This window comes from Anser brachyrhynchus (assembly GCF_964034855.1).
Source record: "Anser brachyrhynchus genome assembly, chromosome: 1".
Taxonomy (NCBI): Eukaryota; Metazoa; Chordata; class Aves; order Anseriformes; family Anatidae; genus Anser; species Anser brachyrhynchus.
The window spans coordinates 16415411-16431874 of NC_137694.1; the positions used below are offsets into that span (position 1 = coordinate 16415411).

Consider the following 16464-nt stretch of genomic DNA (forward strand, 5'->3'; position numbering starts at 1 on the left):
ATATAAAAATATCTTCGTAACACAACCAAAAGACATTCTAGCTTCCAAATTAACACATCGTAAGTCTTTATTGATTTTTGTTCAGGCATCAAGGAAGAAAGTGTTTCAAAGCCAAACTTTCCTACTTTTATTTCTGTTATTCCCAATACTACAATTCCTAGTCAATGAGGTAATCCAGAGCATCAAATATTTTCTATTTATCCAACTAAAATTATCAAAACCTTTCATATGATCAATGGATTTGCCTTCATCTGAGAGGATTTTATGTTTGAAAACCACTGTTCATAGGGATATACAGATATTTAAAGTGTAAATGATTTGAAAAATACTTCATTATTTATTCCTAAAAAAAATAATCCAGTAATTGAAAATAATTTACAATTTTTATGCAAATGTAAACTACAAATTCAGGTATGGCATGCTAAAAGCAAACATTTAAAGGTATAGGTGGATATCTTTTGTGACAGCAATACCTTTTTTTGATTTAGTATGTTTGTTCAGTTTGTTCTGTTTTGTTTTTTTAAACAGCGATTGCACTGCAGTTAGTGATCATGAATTTGGTTACTCTGTCTGCTGGAGTATTCTTGTCACATTTTACTGGGTTCACTATGAATATACAAGGGTTACTTTGATTACTTTTCCTTATCACTGGTTTGCTTGTAAGTGGAGGTGCAGTCTTCTGATTTAGGAAGCCTTATATAGAAATACTGACAAGTAATGTGTGGGTTGAGTTATGTTTCCGTGTGATTCCTTAAGGAAGATACTACGTTTGTACATTGTCTTCCAAGTGGTTACTCAGCAGACATCCGTCATTTATAGGAAAATATTCTTCTGGGCTAAACTTTGGTAAAAACACCACAAATGGTACATATTCTGAATTTGTATTCATGTAAGAAGAATCAATATCAGCATGAAGTACAATTCACAAAACTCAGAATGTGCTTAGTCTCTTAGTATTACTGTAAATAGAGTAAAACTCCCTAATTGAGTTGTATTAAATGATGGATTATTACTCTGATGTAGGATGCTTAAGAAATATGTTCCTAGCCATATACTGTATTCTAGGTATATATATGATGTAATTGATCATTTCTGTTATTTAGGTGACCTTTTTATTTTTAAAACAAATAATGTCTTTAGTGGTTTATGTGGTTTATACACTAGTCATCTTTTCATGTGCATCTTTTATATCCTGTCAACTTCAGACCTTAACATTACTTTAAGTAGTAGTTCTGAAGTCCTGTGAAAAATCTCAGAAGTCAGTATCTTGTTATCAGTGGCCAAAACATACCAGTTTTCCCTAAATTTTATTATTTTTTTTCTTATTTATGTAAATAACTTAATGTCATCAATAAAATAATAACAAAAAATAACATTTCTCTACATTGCGTCAAAGAGCTTGATGATACGCGGAGGTGGCCCTAAAATTTTTAGCTTCATGAAAGCAGTGTCCAGCTTCAAGGAGAACCACTATAGCCATCATTTTCTCGTTCAGTAACTTTGAGGTGTTGAAGTGTCATGCTAAAAACTCTTCTCAATATTTTAATCCAGTTAAATTCTCATTTTTTTACAGTTCCAACACAGTTGTAGCTTGGAAATGCATCTGAAGTTTCATGTTTCCATGCCAAAAATAATTTTCGGTTGTCCCTAGTAGTGCTTCTGGATGAGATAACAGTTCAGAACAGACCATTTAGACTGATAAATAGAAAGAGAATTTACATAGTTTTCTTTTAATTTAACATAAGTGTCCTTATAAAATCATAACAACTTTTAAATAAAGTAAAAGAAATATTTTGGTTACAAAAAGTAAATTTTGTATAATTACATCTTAAATTTTGAAAATATTCTAAATGGGATTTCATATTTTAAATATTTTAAATGGGATTTCAACTACTTGAATTTCTGAGACTTATAAAAAATAAAATTTAAAACAAAACAAAACAAAAACCAAAAAAATATTTTTGAATCACAAATGTGAGAGGTAGGCTACCACTGTGTTCTAGGCAGGCACTCCTATTTTTATGCCCTTCCAGTCCATTAGCCTTGACTAAATTTTGTCTGTAAATGCCTTATTTCCAATCATTTGGATTTTATACGAAGGCGAATATCAGCTATTCAACAGGACTCATTATCATATAGTTCATGCTTCAAACTTGAGTGACATGAAAAAAAAACAAAAAGTGTTTGCAAAACACTTCTACGTAGTACTGTATCAAAATAAATCTTTGGTTTAGCTTCCCTAATTTACAGCCAACCACAGATGATTCAAATTGATGTGTAATAAATGTAAGTTGTTAGTTCTCTTGCTGAATTCCATGAATGCTGTGATCATTATTTCTGCAACATCCTTTGACAATATGATTCGTATTCTCTTCAATGCTCAGAACTGAAGTTGATAATAAATGCATTTTGCTGAATTTCAAGGGGTTCCGGTCACCTCATCACTGTAGTTACAAACTCAATTTTTATGACAAATCCCTAGTCATCCCCTGCCCTGAAACTCTTCCTGCCCTCCATGCCCTCCCTCCCCAAGGACTATGCCAGTGCTTATTTTTTAAACAGGGCTTAATTGTCCTATACATAAACAGTTCTATTAATGTCCCTATGTATTTTGTTATTATTTCCATTCTCTGTAATAATAAGACTGTGCACATTGGGAAGTGCTTCATTTTAAAGGTAAATAAAATCTTAAGCTCCTCTTCAAGGTGAGGAGGGTTTCAGTATCTGCAGCATGATTCAGGAAATACAAATGACAAATATACTGTTTAATCTTAAAAACGCATCTGTGCACACAGTGACATAGTATGTGCTAGAGGTAGTACTACTTCAGTTTATCACTTCCTTAAATGTCTTGGGAAACTACCGAGAAAAAGTGACTTTCAGATACAATAGTTAACTTCAGCAAACATTGTGGCTATTAGACAACAGTGTTTTGTGATTCACCCATGCTGGATATGAAACTTCTAAAAGTCTGTCCAGGAAATAGCCTTGAGGTCGAGTTCAGTAAGTAGTTACCTTCACAATGGAAGGGGTATGTTAGGCTACTCCCTGACCCATCCCAGAAGAGCCATCAGACGAGCAAAGGCCAATCTCCACCTCTGTCCAACTCCTTCCAGGTTTGTCCCAGGTGAACCTCAGCACCAGGGGCTGGGGACACATACTGTCTGCTTGCTCTGGCCATGGTTTTCCTTCTTGATGGTGAACAGGGCGGTTGAATTGTCTATACATTTGAACATACAAATTATCCTGTGTTTGGGACAGGGGGTTGGCCTTATTTTGTTTCCTTCTACTAAAAAAAAAGCACAGACTTATGTTAACAGATAAGCTAATTAGTCTTAATTTTTGCTATTGAATTGTGAATTACACAGTGAATTGCACTCTGAACTCCATTGAGTCTTTTGGCCAACTGTTAGTTGACTCTGCTGGGAGCCTTTGGTGACTTGGCCAGAGACGGGTGCTGACTTTGGAGACACCCGTATTCCTGTATTTTGTAAGACAAATCTTGCTTGAAGGTCTTTATATTTTTTTTCTGTCTTAAAAGTGTTAAATTATTCAGCAAACTACTTTTTTCCTGAGAAAATTCCTGACATTTATTTTAAATGTGTAGATTAAAAATAATCATAGGATCATAGAATGGTTTGAGTTGGAAGGGACCTTAAAGACCGTCTAATTCCAACTCCCCTGCCATGGGCAGGGACACCTCCCACTAGACCATGTGGTTTGTCATCACTTGGTACAGGTTAAGTGAATTAACAGATGAAATCTAAAGTTTGAAATGAGCTATGAGAAAGAATCTTCACCGATATCTTTTCCTGTTGGGAAAAAAAGTCTTATTATTTCATGCTTGTGTGGACCTGTGTAATACATTCTCTCTTGGGCAAGCGAGTGTTTAGGTTTGTGCTTATAGAGGCTGCTCTGTTGTGTGTCAGATACTAAATGGACCCAAGCCAGTTTCCTCCTTGAAATGTTTCCAAATCTCTCTTCCTTTTTGTATAAGTGATGCTGGTAGATATTCATTAATGTCGTGGTGGGTTTTTTTTCAGCTCTTTCCATTGTTCAGGTTTTACTTTATCATTGGGGTTTTTGACAGTGCTGTGGCTAGACAGCTGTGCCTCATTGTTTTTTCACTCTGGACTTTCTGGAGTCTGCTTATCTTGGTGTCTAGGAGATATTTGTTATCTTATCTTGTTCATTAAACCATTACATTTCATTTCAAAATTGTTTGATTGTACAGGTGTGTTTAAAGTCTCAGTACTCTTGGATTTGATGATCTTATAGGTCTTTTCCAACCTAAATGATTCTACGATTCATTTGGCGATATATTATGTCTTTCCTTCCTAAGGATATCTTCTGCTTTGAATTTACAGTTCTCTTTACAAAGTCAAGTCCACATTCACATATTTTGAATGTTCTTTATGATCTTTCATTTGAGATCAGAGACCTTTTTCTCTTCACAGTATTGCTGAAGTTCATTAAAAGTTTGCCTTTTCTGTTCTCTGCTAATAGGTGTGCAAAGAAGGGAATGCTCAGAGCTGTTTTAGTCCCAATCAGCCGCGCCACTGAAGTACCACTTTTTGTACTTAAGCAGCTTGAGAAGCCAAACTCCGTCCTCTTAATGGCATTCAAGTAAATTTTGACTTTTTTTTTTTTTCAAAATGAAAATTAAAAGCATTTGAAGGTTAAACTTCAGATGTATCTACCTTCAACATCTACAAAAGCTCTGTAAGATTTGGGAACCCGTGGCCGCTGTGATCTGGCCAAGGCCAAGTCAGACCGCCCACTACCAGGGAAAGTTCCCTTAGAAATTCTACCCTGAAAGGACACTCTTGTTCTACACCTCATCAAAATTAAGCAACACATCTCAAGCCTAGAGGCTCATTATTACAGTGGTCTACCAGGCAGGCTGAAACACATACCTTGGCACTGTCCTTCATGGTGAGAGCAAAAATGAAGATAAACATGCACACTTTTCTTTGCCTTCATCACAGGCATGACTTGCAGTTCTGTTGGTTTTACAAGCTCCAGTGGATTATGCCTCAGAGGCATGAATTTAATCGTATTTGCTCTTGGCAGGTGTGAGGATATCTCCTCAGCCTCACTGTTTGTTTCTGATAGCATTAAGGGCTTTGAATTTGGTGCACTCTGTGGCAGAAGACTCTCGCTCCTGGTATGATAGGGCACCACCCTGTTACCTATGTGAGTGTGAGCATTTGAGTTCATGATCATAATTCTTCAGTGCTGCATTTCATTCTACAAACTGGCCAGGGGCGGATGTGAACATCTCCTCTAGTTAATTTCTCTTGCAAAATAAATCTAGTCATACAAGGCAGGGGAAATGGGGAATCTGTCATTTTAACAGTAATTTTTACCCTCTTTAGTTATTGGGTTACTGAATTCATTAAATGCTTTCCCAAGACAAGCTCTGTGTAAGATCTACTCAGTGACCTTGTGTGCCCCAGTTGTAATAGCATGAAAGGATAAGGTGCAGATGTATCTACTTCCAGAAATGGCACAGCTTTATTTTTCTCTCAAGAGACTGTCACCTTCCTTGAAATTATTCATAAATAGATATTTGTGTGTTCTGTCTTCCTAGAGAGAAGCTACATTTGTAACTCTGAGCAATATTCCTTTCAGGATCTAATAAGTGCACTCCTGTCAGGATTCTCTGTGATGATGAGGCAGAGCCATTGCAGAGCCTAATGAAGGTTCTACACCAGTTATTCAGATCTGAGTGCCACTGCTTGTTAATGAGGCTGCACTGGAGCCAGCTGGCCTATTTTGGGACGTTCTTTCTCCTGTCATCTTGCTGTCAACATAATGGATAGAAAAAATGCCTGAACCTTGGAATAGGGACTTTCTATATATTTGTCCTGTCCTCTTATCCGTGGTTGTGACTGCCAGAGGGCTAGTTCTGTACGTTCAGGGTTAAGACTGTAAATTTTTTAATGATCTGAAAAGTGTTCAATCCTCTCTGCCTCACTGCTCTGTTTACTCTCAGATGTTCAAATTCCTAGATGAACTGTCATCTTTCTCTGACTTTTCCACTGAGTCTCACAAGGTCCTCCTTTCAGTCCTTGTTAAGGCAGAGTGACCTTTCAAGCTTATTTAGGTGCTGCAGATACTGTGTCTCAATCATGCAATCATTTGTTCTAAGGAGACGATCACTCCTCAAGGCCGTACGCAGTCTAGAGACATGCAGGTATTGTTGTGGCCTTTTCTTTCGATGATGGTCTCATGTTCAATTCCCGTAACAGTCAAGTTAATTGCTCCCTCAGAGACTGTCCAATTATTTTGCCATCTTTGCGAATCTTTCCATGTGCATCTTTTTTCTAATGACAAAATCTTTCATTCTCTGTAATATCAGAGGCCTCAGGTGAACCCTGTGCCATAACAACTTCTGCCAGAAAGACATTTTAAACCACGTAAAAATTGCTTATCACTGTAGAACGCCCACAGCTTCTGGGCTTGAACCAGTAGAACCCTATATGTAGATCTTCCTCACATTTTACCTTCCTTTATTCAGTATGCAACCTACTCACAGCCCGACTGGCACATTTTCTATATTTGAATATCAGATAACTAGCACTGATAGAGTTGACAATGGCTGTGCAATACAGATTACCCCACAAATCATATTCTGTAACGTTTTCCAGAGAATCCTACCCAGAGAATTTGGTAGTCTGAAAATAAGTACTGTATTGTCACTTCAGTGCTATAGAACCAACTCCAGGACAGCTCAAAACCAGATATTCCCTAAAGCTAAAGAAGATGGGCCGTGGCACTGCATTCTGGATTTAAACAGGCAGAAATCTTCATTAATGTATTTTTGTATAAGTAAGACCAGCTTGACATTATTTTATTCTTTTCTCATAAAGGCATTATTGCTAGTTAAAGGTTTTTCCATTTGGCTGATCTGTGACTACTGAAATTTTTGTCAGGGTGCTGACTGTACATTTAAGGATTTCTTGTCCTGATGAGTGGTTGAAAGAGAATTTGTAAGAGAAGAAACTCTTTAGCATCTGCAAATGTCCCAGTCTTTTTTTCATGCTTGTAGTCTCATGACAAGGATAGAAAACTCATCCTGAATAGCATCACAAACTGTAGAGGTCAGTTGGTAGTTTTCAGTCCCTGAATAATGAGAGATTTTTGTGCTGTAAAGAAATTCTGTGCTAATCTTGATTAAGCATTTCACCTCTTTGCCAGCCATCATAGTAAAATGATCTTTCTTTTGTAAGGCACGTCCTCTAGAACCTTGGTGATATGTCAAGCCAAACCTTGCTTTCAGGTACAACTTAACAGTGTGCACTTTTCATGTCTTGTCAGCAATCAAGAATTCCCTTTTTTGCTGACATACCCACCCAGATATCTTCAGGGGATTGCCCCTCCAGCTTCCCCAGCTTTCGGAGTGCTAATTCCAGACACATGTATCTTTTGGGATTGGGACAACGCATGTCTTCAAGTGCAAATCTCAGTTTGACACTGGCAGGTATTGACTGCGATGTGTTGTATCTGCAAGCAGGGTGGCACAAGATTCTTCTCTATAACTGTTTGGTGACCAGTTTGTCGGAAATGGAGCTTTCTATCAACAGTTTACTTCAGTCCTCCAGCTCTTCAGGAGGTGATCCAAGTTGTATTTCTGATGGCTTAGCACATGACACAATAACCTTTTGGGGGTGGAATAAATCTATTTGAATTTTTGTACCAAAAGAGATGTTTGGTGCATTTGCTCTTAGTACTATTGCTGCTTGGGCTATCTCTCAAATACATCCCTAATACCAATTTGCATCCATCCTGGACTCAGATGTCTCTGTAGCGAGAGTTTTGGTTCAGGCTGTGGTAATTCTGATACTGGTTCTTTCTGTTTGAGTGACATAGCTTACAGAATAGTGGTGCTTCTGATTTTTTAGTTATACTTCTGAGATTTCTTTCTTCCTCACTTGTCAAAGCAGAGGTGAAGGTCATTTGTTCCTTGAAACATTTTTCCATATAAATTCAATATCACTTTTACAACTAAGTCATTTCTACTGCTGCTCTTACTACCAAATTTCAAAAGTTTTTGAAGTTTCAACATGTACTGTTCAAAAAAAAAAAAACCAACCACAGGTTTTTTTCAACTTTTGAAAATCTGGTATTTCACATCAAAATCCTATTGCTGCAGAGACTAGAATGGATAGTTTTCAGGCTTTGAGCTGTTGAAGGGTGACAGATTTAAAACCAGGTGGTCAGAAGAAGTTGATGAAACTATGAATCACACTGTGTAACACTTGATTGACCATATTTTTTCTGTTGTTTTTATAAAGTTTTCCTGTTTGGTCTTAAGGTATTATATTTTATAAGTTAAACAATGTTAAATGGAAGGGTGCCATAAGATCTTTATGTATTTAAATTTTCAGTTAAGATTTAATATTAAAAACTTGAATAGCTTCCTTATATACAATTTTACCTGTGAAATCAGACTTACCTTGTTGTACTGAGGATACTAGGTCCAGGATGAGAGTCACGTATTTCTTTGATTACTGAGAAGTGACCGGAGCAGCATAAGAGCAGCATTCCCTGATGTATGTCCTACAGACTCAAACATCCCATTCTAAACAGGAGTTTCAGTGAGCTTCTGAAATCCTCACATAAGTTTTCATCAGTCTTTGCTCCTCTTCATCATCTGCTTTTAAGAACTATTTCCCCACCAGTTCTTTTTCTTCTCTCCCTCTCTCTTTCCCTTCCTCTCCCCTCCACTTCCCCTGCCCCTCTGTCCCTTCCTTTCTCCCATCTCCCACCTCTACAGGTTGCAGATATGGTGTAGTGTTGCTTAGAAGTTAAAATTCCATAGTTCTCTTTGCATCATTGTACTTGTTTTTGCTATGCCCTACCACAGTCTTGGTGAACTTATTTAAAATTTTGGAGCTCTGTACAAAAATCAAAAGGATTAAGGAAACTAGTAAGCAAAAATAAGAGCAACAGTAGATATTTACGTTGATATTATGTCATAACAGAAGAACATGAGTGCCCTCTAGTTCTCTTTGAAAAATCTGAAAAATATAATCAATGTAAAAGTGTAATTTTACCTCTGTGTCTCCTTGGAAAATAATTTTATTTAAATAGTTATTTATTTTCAAGAAAGAAATAAAGAACTTGAAATTGAAGTAGTATAAGCAATAACATTCACCTTGAAAAAAAAATAATCCAGTAGTAATTGCTAATGTATCTGCTAATGGATTTACTAATAGATAATAAGATATGGCAGCATTATGCAACAAGTTGTATCTGAATACATGTACTTTTTTTTCCCCAGAAAAAGTGCTGGCACTGAATACTGTCAGATTATTTGTGACTTCTCTATTCCTATAAACTAAGGATTTGTTTTGTGCTTTCTGGTGTTGCAGCAGTGTGTTTTTAATTGGTGTTTGGGTGAATTGTAATTTATTTAATAACTACTGTATCTTATATTATGGTGAGATTATTGTGTGTTTTCATAAACATTTCAGACTAAGTGTCTTTGTAAAAATGAAGCTGGTGTATAGTTTAAAATTTATTTTTGGCATTTTGTTTAAGGAAAATCTGCAAAAGGATCATTTTCATGAATTTCTAAGCTGTAGAGTCACCTCTAAATAAAATTTTAATGAGAGAGTAAAAAATAGAATTTCTGATATTATCATTTTATCCCATTTAATTTTTTTATACTATTTCTTTTAAAATTAAATCTGTTTTGTTTTAATTTTAACTGTTTGTCCATGCAAATTAGAAGGAATGTGCAACTTACCAATTTGCTTAAGTTAACCAACATTTTAACACAGGACAAGTGACAGAGGAGTGAAACTGCATAGCATGCCATCAGTTTTGTGACTTGAAAGCTTACCTTATGTTAATCTGTCTCAGCTGTAGCATTTATGATTGATCTGAAGGTACTGAGTTGATGTAGTTATATTTTCTTCTAGAGGCATTCCTGGGAAGAAATGTGGAACAGTCATAGTAACAGCAGAGGAGCTGGGCTGTTGCCGAGTAAGTGTGTGTTCGTTACTTTTGAAAAGTAAAGTGAAAATGTTTTTGTGACTTACCCTGCACCAGATTGTTAAAAAAATATATATATAAATTTCTATATTTTGATGTCTATAAGAAGTTAGGGTATTTTTCCCTTATGAGTTACTCTTAGCTTTATGTAGTAAAGAAATAAGCAGAAAACAACTTGAAGCATAAGGTCTTTGATTCTTAAATGAGTCTTAAATCTAGTCTTTGGTTCTCTAAGTAATCGTATTTTAATCTCTTAGTGTCCAATTTTTAACAAAAATCCATTTGTTTCAGCTGTGGAATTACATTTCCATTATGGGATATTGATATTGCATGAACATCACAGTAAAATTGACCTTCTAATTTAAAAACTTTACGCTAATAGTCATGTTATTTAAAGAAATATCAAATTAATGTTTATTGGAAAAAGCTATTTAGATATTTAAAAGAATCTACATACAAGAAGAATGTAAACGGTTTTCTTTCAAGTTAAGACTGCCTTGGCTTATTAATGGTACCTATAACATTACTTATTTAATAGAAAGCAAAAGAATATCTCAGCGTGTGGGGGACAGTCGGGAATTTGGCTGGTTAAGGGGAGAGACATGGTGTGGTCATGACCTTCCCAAAGTGTATCACCACTTTTCCCCCTCCTAGGTGCTCATGGAGAAGTAGATTGGACAGAGGAGAAGGCTTACTGGTCAGAAAGCACCTGGAGCCAGGCCAGCTCTGTGGCTTCCCAGCACTGAATGAGCTAGCAGCAAGCCGTAAATCATAGGGAAACAGAGACTGGAAGGAAGAATAAGGAAGGATTATATACACAGGGTGATAAAGAAGGGTTGGAATCTGAAGGTGGGGGAGTTAGCCCAAGCATGGTATATAATGAACGAGGCTGTAGTGTGTATCTTAGAAGAGTTTGCAATGACAAGATAGCAAATCTTAATGAGGAAAGCAATAATATCAGACGTTTGGTGAGATCCAGGGGATCTAGAGAATATAAGATTAGATACATAAACCTACAAAAATGTCTTAAGGCTTGAAGAGATTTGTTTCTGGGGCTTAGCTTTCGCAGTTTGGTGATGTTGGGGGATAATGCTTCACAGTTTCCTTAACTTAAAACTTTCACACTGGGTCATAAGCTGTTAATTCTTAATCTACTTCTGTGATAGTAATGACTTTGTTTTTACTAATATGTCCAATAGCTAATCTGTTTAGGTCTTATTTACTTAAGCTCATTAGATATTTGAAGAAATATATTCCATAAGAAATAAATCATTTCTTTTTGCCTTTTTTCCAGTTTAGTTAAATTTGTGTTATTTCTCTGCAGAATTGGTGTATTTGAATAGCACACAGGGTAAAAACTTATTTGCCTTTGTCAGACAACCTACCAGTCCTGCACTGTTGTGCTAATAGGGTGCACCGACTCAGTCTCATTTAACTCCCATTAACAGTGTCTGTGGGAGTGCACTCATACACTACCTTTTCTCTGCTAATATTGAGTGGTGGAATAATAGACTTACAAAAAACATGCCTTTTTGTGACAAGGATTTCTGAAAGAACCAGTGGACACAATTTTATTTCAACTTTGATAGCAAGTGGAACCAGAAAAATTGTTGTCCTTCAACTATAATTTGTTAGGACAGATTATTCCTAATTCTGACTCCTTTAGTTAGGCTTTGTTTATTGCTTTTGTCCTTTGCTGTTACCTTTTTTTTTTTTTATCGAGGAAGGATCCTAATTCTCTTCTTTCTTATCTGTCAGATTTAAAGGAAAAAACTGATCTAACTACAATTCAAGAAATTGGCTTCTCACTCATTTTTTTCTGTACACAAATGTTTGATCTTCTGGGGGATGAATACTAACTTTGCCATTGCTCTACACAGTGGCATCTTCTCAGCCTGTGTTCACATCTCTGCTTTCATTACAAGAGAATAAATCAGTAAATGCAGAGTGTTATCAAACCTGATGATATGAAAGGTGGCACTAAGTGATGGCTCTCTGATATAGATGATGTAGCAATAGGACATGCCTGTGTTACTAGTGAGAATAGTAAGTATGGTCATGGAAAATGCCTTTCTCCTTTGTTTTGGGAAGTATTTTGGAACGTCTGAAAGTAGTAACTGATAAAAACGTTCACACTTTATCAGATGACAAAATGGACGTATCATTTAATTGATTTCCTGCAGAAATCATGTGCCTACTTAACCATTCCTAAGTCTAGTTTGCCATCACCCTGAGCATTTATAGGTAACCTTAGAAGAGTCTGCAGAATATTTTTTCCTTATATTCTGATTTAACCGTCAAGATCAGCTTTTCCATTCCAGTTATAACAAATCATTCAAAAGTCACAAATATGTCATTAAACCCACAGTTAGAACAGGATTTTTTTCTTTCCCTTGTAATGAAGATAAACATTAGGTGCATTCCGAGGCCTTCCTGTTCTTCCAGGTTGACCCCACTCAGAACTTGCATAGACAAGGTTACTCTGGGCTCTGTGCAGTTAGGTTTTGAGTATGTTCAAAGAGACTCTACAGTTTCCCTGTTCCAGTGTTACTCCTCATAGTAAAAAGCTTTTTTTTTTTCTTGTATTTAAATGGAATTTCCTGTATTTCATTTTGTACCTATTGCTGGTGCAAATTACTTTTTACTTACTACTGGTCCCAGGTGCCCAAGGTTCTCGATGTCAATCCTTAGCACTAAATACCAAGACAGGCTATGAGGAACCCAGACTTTTCCATTTCCTTTGTCACCTGGTCCCCTGCCCCAGTCAGTGGTGGACCGTGTTTTCTCTAGTCTTCCTCTTGCACCCATTTTCTGGAAATGTCTAGAGTCTTAATTGCTAAGCCATTTGCTTTACAGACTGCAGGAGCAGACAACTGAAGGTGTAAGTCACTGAAGGAATAAGGCGTAGTTGTATCTCACTGCAGATTTTTTAATTAATTCTAAGATGCGTTCTTTGCCTATGCATCTACTTCCCTCAGAAGGCAGCTTTGGATGTCAGAAAGTACTACAAAAATCCTGAATCATTTAGCATAGAACTTTATGCTTCTCCAAACAAATTATTGGTTCCAGCAGTTCAAGCTGCGCTCTAAGGACATTTGCAAGAATGTGAATAAGTAGAAAGTATCTAGAAGACAGATACCTCTCATTTAGTTTGTTTTCTATTTGTATTGTTAGTAGTCAATGATAATTTTCTTTTATCAAACTGCATGCTCTTTGTAATTTTTCTGTATTATCAATTTCAGGATTCAGTTTTAATGCAATTTTGTGCGAACAAACTAGACAAGAAGGACTTCTTTGGGAAATCCGATCCTTTCCTGGTATTTCATCGAAGCAATGAAGATGGCAGGTAGATAGATGCCTGTTAAGTACGTCTGCTGCTAAACAGTAGGCAACTTACTTATTTTCAGATGGTAATATAGTTTTCATTTTTTTTATATTTGTCAGATTAAGCTGCATTTCTTTTATGTTTGTTGAATTTTAATAAATAATGTTATGCTGCATAGAAATAAAACTATTGTAACAAACATCAAATACTGCAATTAAGGGTTTTAAGAGTTGAATGTATGGTAAATATAGAACAAAAAAAATTAGTCATAATAGTTAAATAGCATGACTTTTCCTAAGATACAGCATGTCCTTAAATTAAATAGAATATTCCAAAAAAAATCATAGCTTCAGAATATTCTGATACGTATATGTTGTTTTAGGTCAAAGTTCTTTATACGGCAAATTTGGAAATATCTTCTACCTTTTTGACAGTGTTCTAGGAAGTAGAATTAAAATGTCCCAAATAGAAAACTTTTTTTAGCCATGCCTTCTCAGTAATAGCCTGGATAAAAACTTAGGCCTTTGGAATTTAAGGAATGTATTCCTTCAAAAGAGAATTTTAGTGTCATCTGTATGTAGAATTTCAGTATTGATTTCACCAGTGACCTTGCCTCCTATTTTCTTTTGAACAATTCACTTTCCATGATGAGATTTCAGACCTATTTTAATTTTGCATCATTTAGAGAAAGCAAAATATATATTAAAACATTGCATTTCATTTGAGAGAAGGTGGTCATGGAATGTTGTGGAGGTTTATATCTTTTACCTGAGACAGCCTTGGTTAAAAAAAAATAGACATTAATTGGGGAACAAGAGTCAGAAAGCCAAGACTCCCTTGGCTAAGTATCTTAACTGCTAAAAAAGAGTCAAATCCTCTCCAGACTTCTTTCCTTCTGGATCTGTGACTGATTTCTGGCTGTACAAAGCCTGTTTAAACAAGTGGGGTGGAGAGCGCTCTTCCCTGAACTAATTCACTGAGTGATTGTAAGTCTGGTGGAAGTTTTGGGTAAAAACATTTTAGGTTTAGAGTTGTGTAGCGACCTAGTCTGTAATCACTCACAAACAGGTCTGTTCTCGTCAGTTCTCCTTGCCTTCTTTCTCCTGGATTTCGCTACTACTCTTTTCTTAGCTTAAACTTTATATGGACATTGTATCAGTGAATACAGATTACAGCTCTTTTTATTCCATGTTTGCTGACACAAATAAAAAAGTGCATAAATCCAAATATATCTTTTTTTTTTTTTTCAGTTTTACAATCTGCCACAAAACAGAAGTTGTAAAAAATACATTAAATCCAGTGTGGCAGGCATTCAAGATTTCTGTCAGAGCACTGTGTAATGGAGACTATGACCGGTAAGCTGTACGTTATGCTTTCCTAGCATATACTTTTTTTTTTCCTAACTCATGTATTCTTTTATAGATCCGTTTTTCTAAACAGTTCAGTTATGGATGTTATTTAGATTATTTACTCAGTATTTTGGAAGGATATTATGTATTCAAAACACCACATTAAATTTCCAAAAATGAAGCCAATATGCTATATCTGTAGGAAATGCTAGCAGTGATTTCAGGAAAAAAAAATTCTTCAGTCTCTATGGTGATTAAGAAAGTTAGAAAGAACATAACTAACTTGACCGGCCACTGGTACTAGTATGCACAAGGATTAATGTTTAATATGTAGTGTTTCAGTGAAAAACGTACACAAATGTCTGCCTTTGTAACGCCAGAGGATGCTGATAAATGATAGCATTTACAATATATAGATAGATGAGATAAGTAGATCTCATCTAGAGATAAATAGATTAGAAACCGAGAAGTTAATTACTATCTTGTTCAGAGTTGATGTTTTCAGTGATCCAATGCAAAAGGGTCCATCTTTGAAAAACATGGTCATAAACCATGGTTTTACTAATGTTTTACCAATACTATCAAGCAAGTTAGTTAATTTGAGGAATTATGGATATCTTTAGACTTCTTAAAAAATGGACATGCTAACTTCTAACAATATCAACAAGAAAAATGTTTAAGTCCCTTCTGATGACTTGTTCTGTTGTCACTATTCATATTTTTGAAAAGCATTGAGATATCACTGTTATTATTATATACCCAGATAAATGTCTGGTAATTTATGTATCCTTATTACCTGAAATCTGGAGTACTGAAATTATTTTAGTAAGACTCTAAGGAAGTATAGACTTATCATTAGTCATAATCCTTTTAGCAGCGTATAATGTAATATTTAGATTAAAATAATAAAAGAAATATGAAGGAAATATATGAAGACTAGAATAGGAGTATGAGTAATAGGTAAGCTGCATGCAGTGCATGGATTCAATTCAGCTTTACTTTGGGTGAAAGATAAAGGAGAGAAAATACAAGAGATGCAAAATGTACTTGTCTGGGTATTTCAAAGGCAAAAGGTCAAAAATACAGTTCGAATGCCTTGTAACCCCCTAAAATATGTTTTATTAAGTTGAGTTTGGTATGTTCATATCTTATCTTTTATACTTTGAATGTATTTTGTCAGTTCAGTTAAAAAGTCAGTTAAGATAGAATACCAGTTAAAATAAAAGAGTTTTGCATTGCACTCTTCTAACCCTGAACTAACGTTCCCATCAGCAGAAGCCCAATCCTTTCTTGAAACCTATTACTACATGTAGGGAAATAAAGAATTTATTCAAATTGATAATTTTCCTATGAGTGTGTCTTTGAGAAAATCTTTAATTTGGAATTTAAGTAGTTACTTTTTTTCTCTACCTGACCTTTCATTTTCAGCTTCCATGTACGTAATTACTGTTCATTCATGTATGTTTTAAGTTGCTGTAGCACATGGCTTTGCCATATCATACCTACATTACTTTATTAAGTTAATTAATCAGTGAAATGTATGAAGTAAAATTATTTTAATCTGTTACCATGAAAGCCTAGTCTTTTGGGGAGACATTCCTTCAACTTGTAATTTACTAGCTGATGTCAGGGTATAAACAGAAATCAACACTTGTCCTGACTTGTGCTTCACTTGACTTAAACTAAGTAGTTAGTACTGAAGAAGCAGGATAGTAAGAAGTGCGTATGTTCACTAAGCTAAGCAGAATGCTTTCACGGTAATAAAGTTCTATTTTTATAAGCTGC

The 16464-nt window shown here is 35.5% G+C and overlaps 1 protein-coding gene across 3 annotated transcripts in view; it reads left to right on the forward strand.

Moving 5' to 3' along the window:
- CPNE8 (copine 8) overlaps positions 1-16464 on the forward strand; it is a 104099-nt gene that overhangs the window by 39892 nt on the left and 47743 nt on the right. For all 3 annotated transcript variants that reach the window (XM_080577510.1, XM_080577511.1, XM_080577509.1), the window contains 3 exons: positions 9933-9996; positions 13248-13351; positions 14581-14685. In XM_080577510.1, the coding sequence (XP_080433636.1) occupies positions 9933-9996; positions 13248-13351; positions 14581-14685 (273 nt within the window). The remainder of the gene's footprint in view (positions 1-9932; positions 9997-13247; positions 13352-14580; positions 14686-16464) is intronic.